The sequence below is a fragment of the Eulemur rufifrons genome, chromosome 18 (genome assembly GCF_041146395.1).
Source record: "Eulemur rufifrons isolate Redbay chromosome 18, OSU_ERuf_1, whole genome shotgun sequence".
In the NCBI taxonomy this organism is placed as follows: domain Eukaryota; kingdom Metazoa; phylum Chordata; class Mammalia; order Primates; family Lemuridae; genus Eulemur; species Eulemur rufifrons.
In genome coordinates, this window is record NC_091000.1 from 68,218,015 (window position 1) to 68,228,401 (window position 10,387).

The following is a 10,387-nucleotide window of genomic DNA, read 5'->3' on the forward strand; positions in this document are numbered from 1 at the left end:
ACATAAACCTAAAGCATACTTATAAAGGCTTACTGCCTTAATTCTAACTGGGAATGAACGTAACAGAGTCATTACTGATTTGAATTCTTGGATTATTAGATTATAGCCTTCAATCCCAACAAAAATCCCATTTCCATTGCTTTTCTCTATCGCTGACAGTCAAATGAGGGCGTGTATACTGCCCACGTGGCTTTCCTCCTCCCCAGGTGATCAACACAGGCCTTCTGGCCTACGTGCTGGTGAGAAGGAAAACTCACAAGAGTAACCCTTTAAAAACAAAACGTGAACGCAAGCTGATGGCAAAATGAAATCCAATCCATTTATTTAAATGTATATTGTACACAAGTTACAAATTCTCACTTCTGCTACTCAGCTAGAACTTTTCTGGAAAAGTTTCCATTTCTTCTTTGATCCTGTTTTCTACAAGTAATGCGAAGTTACTGTCTGTGTTTTGAAGGTTGTAGCTGACAAACACCTGTTTGTTGGTCTTCCTGGCTAAAAAGAAAAAATACATTGACACAGCCGTGACCAAAACGCTGCAGGTCCTATGTTCCTCACACCTACCTATGGCTGGGAAACGCCTGGAAAAAGAGAACGGGGTTGTAGGGAGAGAAGGAAGTTCCAATTTTTGACCCTTAAGACAGCTGCTGACCCTGTCCTCGTCTCCAGAACGGCGGTTCCTAAGTGTGGTCCCCACAGCAGTGGCAGCACCTGCAACCTGTCAGAGATGCAGACCCCTAGGCCCCTCCAGACCCGAATCAGGAAGGCAGGGTCTGGGCAGCACTCTGTGTTAACAAGCCCACCTGGTGACCCACACACTAAAGTCTGAGTCTACATGGAGGGTTTTTTTGGTGTTTCTGTATTTTTTTTTTTAACTTTTAAAAACACAATAATATTAAAGTATTTAAAATATTAAAGTTCTCCTTCAGTACCACCACTCTACCAGTTCCACTTCCCGCCCAAAGGCAATCCTGTATTTCTACACATTTACATATATTACATACACATACACACATGTGGATGCCACATACGCACGTGTGATTTTCTGATACTGAATTAAGTTTTAGCCCCTTTCTACAGAATCAATAATAGCTGAGGGGCGTTGGTCCAAGTGCAAAACTCAGGTAGAGTCACATGGCCGGAATCTGAAGGGCAAGGGGATGTCCTGAGGACAAGTGGGCAGAAATCCTAAAGCAGCTCACTGCTGGCCGCACCTGTGTGGGGCCCCCCACCCCCAGCCGACGTCACAGGCCCACAACCCTCTTAACCAAAATGCAGAAGGGCGGTGCGGTAAGGCTGGGCACACCAGGCCACCGGATTCCATCCAGGTGACAATTACGTCCCAGTTGCTGCTGTCTTACCTGCAGTACCACCAGGAACTACGGGGGGCAGAGTGGCTCCAGGGAGCGGCCCAGGCCCTACCATGGCCCCAAAACCTCTTTGGGCTTCATTTGTTAATCAAAGGAAGGGTAGATAGAATCTCAGAGACATGTTTTTCAGCTATATGAATTAATCCTTTATTAAAAAGATTTGTTCTGTAAAATTTGGATTCAGTCAAAAGGCTGCACTCAAGGATCCAGAAGGCCACATGTGGCCCCAAGGCCGCAGGTTCCCTACCCCACACTGGGACTTGCCAAGGCTGGCCAGGAAGAGACTGTCAGGTCACACTCTGCTCTCTCTGAGGGGCAAGAAGGTCCCCTCTCCCCCAAGGGGACCCGCTACAATTCTAATCGCTCTAATTGCTAAGATGGGATTTCTAGGAAGCAAAGCTGTGTCTACTGGCATCAGCTCCCACAGACCCAGCTCTGCCCTCCAGAGCCACATGCGGCCAGGTCCCCTCGTCCACACCGAAGCCTACCCTGCTCCCAGGCCTTCTCTTTTCCAACTTGCTTTCATCTTCTGCCTCCGACACTATTTCAGAACACCTCTCCCCTTTCACTATAATGCATTAATAAAGCATTTTCAACTGGAGGGCCCAGACCCAGGCTCGAGACAACTGGCACAGCACAGGACTTTGCTGGATGCCTTCCTGATCCGAGTGCTGTGCATCACCAGTCCCTGCAGAGATGCCGGCAGCCACCACACACCACTGACATCTAGCCACTGAGAACCGCCCACCTTCTGCAAGCAAACTGGTATGAGGTCTCCACCTTATAGACGTTCTGGAGCCTACTGTCCCTTACTGGCATAAAATCTACTCATGACTCGCCAGACGAGCTCCCACCGTCCTTCTCTACTGGAGTGTGTCTCAGCAAGCCCACCCGCTTTCTGCCTCCATAAACATGAACGCCGGCCTGCGCCTTCACCTGACCAGGCGTGAGCACACAGTAACCTGTTGGGTACAAGTGTGTTACCCCTCACACACTGACAGACACACAGTGCCGCACTTAGAAACAAAGGAGCACTGTGTCTTCAACTTACTTTCATGTGGTTCAGGAAAAAAAATGATAACAAACACAAAGGGAAAGAAACTGGGACATCTGGGTAAAGGCTAAACAGGAATTCTTTGTACATTCTTTGCAACTTTTCTGTAAATTTAAAATTTCTTCCTTATAAAGTTACCAAAATAACTTACTAGTCAGGTATTTCTTAATTCCAGGGTAGACAAAAAGTACCCTGCAAGTCCCTAAAATGCTGACCTCTGTGCAGACGTGGGTGCGGTGAGTCTGGGGCAGCCTGCTGGTGACAATCCGCCCCGCCCTGCCTCCTGTGCTGGCTGGTGTCCTTCCTCTGCCGTGTGCCTCAGGTGCCTGAGACAGAGATTCCTGCTTGTTGAGGATCAGGAACATCCCCTGCCCAGGACCCAGAGGGGCTCTGTGACTGACTGCAGAACGGAGGCAGCTGGGACCACTGGGGAACACGAGGACCGAGCAGGAAGCAGGGCCGCCTTCCTGCTCGTGGTCTCGGGGCATCCAAACACTGGCCATGGCACTCGGGGCTGGGGAAGGCAGAACATGTGCCATCCTTGCCTGTCCACCTGCGCATTTGTAGGAAGTGTACGCTGACGTGTGAGAAGGATGGAGCCTTCAACCTCATGGTCTTTGTTTAACCCCCAATCTACACCACATTCACAGACCAGGCCAGTCTCCCTTGCAAGCCCTGAAGGGTGTCACACTGTGAGTGAAGGGACCTTCCCGCATAGTGGTGACACCTGCTCCACAGGTGCACCAACTCCCTGGGAGGCTACCTTGAGCCCACGGAGTGCTATGGGCATCACTCACTCTCTCCTCCCATGAGGAGGTAATGCACTTACGGGAGGGAACTAAATCAGCTTATTGACGCAAGGACACAGCCAAGGATTACATGGGAGTCCCTTGGGACCATGCCGACCCTGAGACAGTGGTGGTGACACGTGAGCACAGATGTGCCCCTGTAAAGATACAGTGTGCAAAGGTCTGTGCTTTGCAGCAGTAATGAGGTAACTGTATTTGATATAGAGTCTTTGCTTCCGAAGCGACTTGCCTCGTGGATCCATTACACAGTGGAGCTCCCTGGCTGGCCACAGGTACATACCTAGGCGCTGGGCAAGGCCAGTAGAAGTCGTGTCGGAAGTGTCTCCAAGGAGGGAGGTGGACACAGGGATGGAGTCCTGAAAGAAAAACAAAGAGTACACTGTGGCTTCTCCACCTGGAGTGGGCCAGCCACACGGCTGACCTTCCGATTCTTCACAAGGGTGGCAGTGGCAGGTCCTGAGAAGGCAGACACAGGTGCTGAAGGAAAAAGGAGCTGGCATCTGCCAACGGCCAAGAGGTGGATCCCCCTCCCGCCCCATGCATATAAGGTCAGTACAGCTGGGACAAAGAGAAGTCACCTGATGCTGGAACCACAGTGCTGTTAATAAGTTTTAAGGCTGATTTCACATAAAGAGCTCACTTTGGTGTCGGAAACTCCAAAGCATGCGGAAGGGCAACATACAGCCAGGGGGGAAGCAAACAAGATCATCACAGCCACAGGAAAAGACAGCGAATCCCAGGGTCTGTGTGCCCTGGGCCTCAAGGCCACAGCAGCCACAGCCAAGGCAGGACGCCTGGTCTCCTCATCCCAGCCTGCAGAGGAACACACAGCTCCAGTCCCCTGCAGCTCACCGGGGTGCTTTAAGGTCGGTAAGTGCCCTGTGACTTTGAGAAAGGGCACCAGTCACCAGCATCCAAATGGCGAAAACAACAATTTCTGAGTACACTTGGCCAATCTCACTTCTGGTAAGAAGCAATAAAAAGAAACAAGCAGTATAAATGATGTTAAGATAAATAAATGGGGCACTTTTGAAATCTGGAAGTAATCTTACTCCCAATTACTTTGGAAGTGATCTCTCTCAACATTGAAAAGGCCTAGCTTAAAAGGAAAAAACCCACTAACTTGCAATATGGCCTAAATTGCTTTCATCAAAATAGCAGACGTCTAGGAGAAATAGCCTGGGTACGGGGGCCGGGAGTCTCCGGAAGTGGCAAGGTTTACAGAGCGACAGAGGCTCTAGGGTTTGGTACCCGCTACCCTGTCCTGGTGGAGACCAGTGAACTGAACACATGCCTGCCGTGTGCCAAACAGACCAAAGGGACTGCTCCTCATCTCCTAACGGTTCAAAGCCATTGCCAGGCAAGACAGAATCTGTTCAGGTCTATAAAAGATAGGAGATCAAAAAAAAAAAAAAAAAAACACAGGAGAAAGATGAAAGCATTAACTGCATGCTTTTTTGTTGAAAAAGATACAAAAATATGATCTTAATTCATGAACCTGCTGCTTACAGATTCCAAGTTCAACATTTAGCTGTACGGTCATAATATTTACCGATAAACCTCCTGGAAAAAGAAAATATACCTTACCAACATTATCCTTTTCCACCAAAAATAAAATTTTAACCCCCATCATATTATCCTTAATAGTTCATTACTTCCCAAATCACACTAGACTCTGGTCTCCCAGCAGACACATGCCCAGATAGCTCCACTACAGCTGGAGCACTACCTTCCCCTCCCCACAGCATCCACGGTGTCCAAGCAGGCAGGAGCCCAGGTCCCAGGCCAGCTTCCCTCAAGATGGTGGCACTTGGCATCATCTAGTCATCTAATCCTGCAGCCTCTCTGGGCACCAAAAATCCCTGCTCAACCCAAGGCAGGCTGGCTAGAGGGGCAGCAGGGTTTTGTGGTTTCTGATCTCTATGGTCCTGTCACACGCGTGCAGGTTTAGGAGACGGAGAGGGAAGAGACCTCACAGACCCTTTGGTGCCATTCTCCACACATGGGCTGGCAATCTCCCTGGAAAGAGCCAGATAGTAAACAGTTCAGGCTTTATGGGCCACAAAGTCTCTATTACAACTACTCCACCCTGACACCAAAGTGCAAAAGCTGCCACAGACTCTGCCTGCACGGACGGGCATGGTTGTGTTCTGGTAAAACTTTACTATTAATATAAAAGTAGACAGAGGGTCGACACACAGGCCACAGGAACCTTGGGTTTCCTGCCTGAAGCTAAGGCTGCACCTCTTTTCCCAAATGACTTGGCCCTCTGCCTCAGGAGGGAACACGCAGGCACACGATATGGCCAGACAGTGGGACTGGACTTCTGACAGATCAGGTAACATAAGACTGGCTCTTGTCCCTTTTCCCGCCTGATCTTGGTACAGTGTGACTTTCCAATTGAGAAAATACACCCCACTGAGAGCTGTAACCACGATGTGGTCAGACCACCAAAGCAGTCCAATGAGGAGCTTGATTACTTACTAACTTACTAGTCCAGACCAGCTCCACATAATGGGCCTGAAAGGAGTTCAAGGAAGTGTCACCAAGTCTTCCTAGTGCACGGTCCTGACCCCAGGTGGCCCACAGCCCCAACCCCCAAGCACTGTCTATTACTAGATGAGGAAAGACAGAATGTGAGGTGGCTCCAGAGCAATGGCCCTGCCCATCACCCTGGTCCCCCCAGGCCGCCCCCTTCCTCCAATGAAAGGCCTCAAATTGCCATCTGCCCACAGGCTGGGACCCTCCAGAAAAGAAAACACCGAAGAAAAGAAAAGAAAGGAACACAGACTCTACCTCCTTCCCTAGGCATTTCCGGGTGCTGTTGTGTACAACTAGGACTCACCGCATGACTTCCCACGGTGCCCGCAGTCCTCACTGCCTGACTAGCTTCGGAATAGCCGTTGGTGAAAGGGCCTCACTCATTCATTCACCAAGGACTTAACGAGCAGCTTGTCAGGGTCATGAAACAGACAAACCTCACAGAACCCATGGAACACTCGACTGCACGGAGTGGCAGTGCTCAAGCCACCAGGAGGCCAGCGCAGCTATCAGTAAGCAGCGAGGAGCACGAAGAGGCAACAGGGCCTGGCAGGTCACTGCTGGGTCTTGGGATTGTGCTCTGAGTTCATTTCATGAAAAGTTTTGAGCAGAGGAATGAAAATACCTGACTTCATTCTTAAAACTATCACTCTGCTGCCCTGGTTATAAGGTAGTGTTGTGGGTTGAATTATGTCCCCAAAAAAGATATGTTGAAGTCCTAACCCCTGGGTACTGTGAACCTGACCTTATTTGGAAATAGGGTCTTCGCAGATGTAATTAAGATGTAGGATAAGGTCACACTGAAGTAGGGTGGGCCCTTAATCTGACACCCTTTAAGAAGAAGAGAGGCTGGTCCAAGTGGCATTTACAACTGATAGATCACAACCAGTTACAGAGTTCTCTGTTCCTTCTCCACTTCCACTGCTCCACTTGACTAGCCTAAAATAAATAAATAAAATTTAAAAAAAGAGAGAGAAGAGAGGAGACACAGACACACAGGGAGAAGACAGCCACGTGATGTCACAGGCAGAGACTGGAGAGATGCATCTACAAGCCCAGGCCCACCAAGGACTGCCAGCAACCATCATAAGCCAAGAGAGACGCACGGGATGGTTTCTCCATCAGGGCCTCCAGAAGGAACCAAGCCAGCCAACACCTTGATTTCAGACTTCAGGCCTACAAAACCGTGAGAGAATAAATCTCTGTTGTTTTAAGCCACCCAGTTTGTGGCACTTTGTCACAGCAGCCCTAGGAAACTAATCCAGGTTGCAAAAGGGGAAGCAAGTAGAGGAGAGATACAAGGTTGCAGGCTTGGCCCAGGGTGGCAGGGTGAAGGGGGCGAGGGGTCTGGATCTCTGTATGTTTCAAGACAGCAGTGCCTACGAGTTCGCTGACATTAGGCATGTGGAGCCTGAGAGAAAGAGGAACTGAGAATGACTGCGAGGCTCTGACCCTGAGCACCCAGGAGAACGGAGGTACGCTACAGAGATGGGCTGGCTGTGGGGAGCTGTTCCTGAATGTGCCTAGTGAGCGATGCCTAGCAGACATCTACGCGGAGACGCAGGTGTCCCAAGTTTTGGAGAAACTTGTCTGTACAGGAGACGTAGATAAATGTCGGCGTGGTCAAAACGGATGGCATGAAAGCTAAGAGGCAGATGGTGCCGCCAGCGCGCGAGTGTGACTAGAAGAGGAGCCCCAGGACACTCCAACCTACAGAGACCCGGAGGAGGAGGCAGCCGAGGGCCAGCGGACCGGGAGAGGGGCTCCCGTGGGCCACGCACCTGCCCGGCCGCACACAGCTCCTGGAGCGGACATGGACGCGCAGGCTCCCTGCGACATCACAGGAAGAGTTCGGGAGAAGCCGGGAGAGACAGCGGGGGACCCCAGCGCCCCGAGGTAGCTTGCCGCCCGCCCCCGGCCCCGCCGGCCCGGCCGGCACTCACGTAGCGGCTGCACATGGCCACGGCGAGGTTGCGCAGGTGCGGGGTGGCGCCCACCCACAGGAAGAGCGAGTCCGTCAGCCGCATGACGTGGAAGTGGACGAGCTGCTCCCACAGCCTGGCGCTGAAGTTGTGCAGGGAGACGTCCCCGGCCGCGGAGGCCAGCGGCCCCTCCATGCCGCCCGGCCACCCCGGCCGCAGTGTCCGGCCGCCCGGGCCCCGCTGCCGCCGAGACCCACACCAAGCGAGCGCGCGCCGAAAAGCGGAGCGCGCCTTCGCTTTCGGTTCCGGAGAGCGGGCGGGGCCTTCGCTTTCGGTTCCGGAGGGCGGGCGGGGCCTTCGCTTTCGGTTCCGGAGGGCGGGCGGGGCCGGCTACAGGTTTCGCGTCGTGTGGGCGGGGCCTGGCCTCGAGGTCCCCGGCGGTCCCGCCGCCTCTCCCCGCACTCCTGCACCGCTTTGGACGCGCCAAGAAAACCCGCCGTACTCGCGGAGTGACACGATGACCCCAGGGAGCCCACGGGCGCCCAGAGCTCCCCCTCCCTTTGTTCCCAGTTATTGACAAGCAGCACTAACGGGCTAGAGCTAACCGCGGCGTCCTCCCACGCCTTGACACGTCTCCCTACAAAGACGCGCACTTTTAACTAGTTCCTTAAGTACTCTGAGAACAGCCACCTCCCGTCATCCCTCCTCCTGGCAGCCTTTTAACTCCAGGGAGGCCTTCAACGTAGCTAGCCTTAATTAATTGCGGCAACGATATTGGGAGAAAGCCTTTAAAGGGAAAATTACGTGGACTGAATCGGGGTCAGGCCCCCACCCGGACCCCGGCTGCAGCCGCGTCCAAGCACAGCCTTGGGCTAACCCCTTGCCGTCTCTGACACTCAGTTTCCTCAGGCAAAGTGGAAATAAGAATGGGTACCTTTCGGAGACGTGGGAAGGATTATGAGAGATTACAGGGGAAGCACCAAGAATCGTCCCATTATCATCCTTCCTCAGGGACCCTTTAATTTTAATCACTTCGAGACACTACAGATTTGACATGAGGAGGACTTCAATGGGTTAAGAGAGAATGTGGTAAAAGCAGGATCCGTTTTGTCAGGTTCTGTTACGTTACAACTGACTTCAGGGGTTTAAGTCAAAACTATAAGAGGCCTGCTTTTTAAATCTCTAATAGGTCTAAGTTGACTAAATTGAAATTTAAGAGGGTATTTTTTCATAGTTTTGTTCTATTTGCTAATTATCAATGATTCAATAATATAGTTAATTTTCAGATCAGTATTTTAACAGCTTTATTAAAGTATAATCAATATATAATAGCTACACATATTTAAAATGTACAAATTGAAGTTTTGACACATATATAGCCTGTGACACCATAGTTACAATCAAGATAGTGAACACATCCAATACCCCCTCATGCCCCTTTGTAATGTTAATGGGAAAACCAAACTCTGTAAAATATTTTAAAGAGGTTTAATCTTAGCCAATGTGGGTGACTATAGCCTGGGGAAAACACAAACCCAAGAGGCCTTGAGTAAGTGGTCCCCAGGCAGTCAAATTACAGTTTGGTTTTATACATTCAGGGAGGCAGGAGTTATAAGCAAAGACATAAATCAATTCATGGAACGTATACATTGGTTTGGCCCAAAAAGGTGGTGTATCTTGAAGCAGGAACTTATAGGTCATAAGTGGATTCAGAGATTCCTTAATTCATAGTTGGTTAAAAGAACAAAATTTAGTCTAGAAATCTGAAGTTAGCAGAAAGGAATATTTAAGTTAAGATAAGGACGTCTGCTAATCATAGAACAAGCCCAAATATACTGGGGTCAAAGTGACCTGTTAAGCAAATTGATGGCCTGCAGGTGTGACTTAACCCTTGCTTAGCATGGCCTTAGGTCCTGTTTATAATTTAGTATCTTATTCCCACAAAGAATCTGTTTTGTCAGTCTCATAATATCTATTTTAACATTAATACTGGTCAGTTGTTGTATCTAAACTCCAAAAGGGAGGGGGTATAATGAGGCACGTCCAACCATCTGTCCAGTCATGGCCAGGAACTCAGTTTTTAGGTTTCTCTGGTTTCAGTCAGTTGGGGGGCTTAGGATAGTCATTTTAGTTTACAGTCGTCACTCCTGTCTGCCTCCACCACCACTAATTTGTTTTCTGTCACAACAGATTAGTTTGCATTTTCTAGAGTTTTATATAAGTAGAATCACACAGTCTGTACTATTTCTCGTCTGGCTTCTTTTATTCACCATAATTATTTTGGGACCCATCCATGCTGTGTGTATCGGTAGTTCATTTCTTCGTATTGTAAGCAGTGCTCCACTACATGGCTATACCACTGCCTGTTCATCCCAGCACGTGTTGATGCTCATTTGGGCTATTTCCAGTTTGGGGGATAATTTCCAGAAGAAAAAAAAAATCACAACAAATTTAGTTTAAAGATCTCAGCTGGCTTTATTTGCAATTCTAGAATCGGGCAACACTTCTTTCCATAAAATACAGTAAGTGTCCCAATGAGCTGAGCAGAGGAGGTGGGCTTTATGGACAGAGATGGGTTGAAGAGAGCTCGGCAAAGAAGAAAGAACGTATTAGTCGTTTTAAAGGTACTTTCTTGTAAGGTGGGTACAGAGAGACAGAACAATAGAAAATAACTGATTGACATCAAGTTAC

The 10,387-nt window shown here is 49.7% G+C and overlaps 1 protein-coding gene across 1 annotated transcript; it reads right to left on the bottom strand.

Annotated features, from left to right (window-relative positions):
• Window positions 1-312: 312 nt before the first annotated feature.
• Window positions 313-8,024, bottom strand: PSMG4 (proteasome assembly chaperone 4). Its single transcript, XM_069493122.1, has 3 exons — window positions 7,718-8,024; window positions 3,514-3,589; window positions 313-495 (listed from the first exon to the last, which is right to left on the bottom strand). The coding sequence occupies exons 1-3, from the start codon at window positions 7,889-7,891 to the stop codon at window positions 374-376; spliced, it is 372 nt and encodes a 123-aa protein (XP_069349223.1). The 5' UTR covers window positions 7,892-8,024; the 3' UTR covers window positions 313-373.
• Window positions 8,025-10,387: the final 2,363 nt, after the last annotated feature.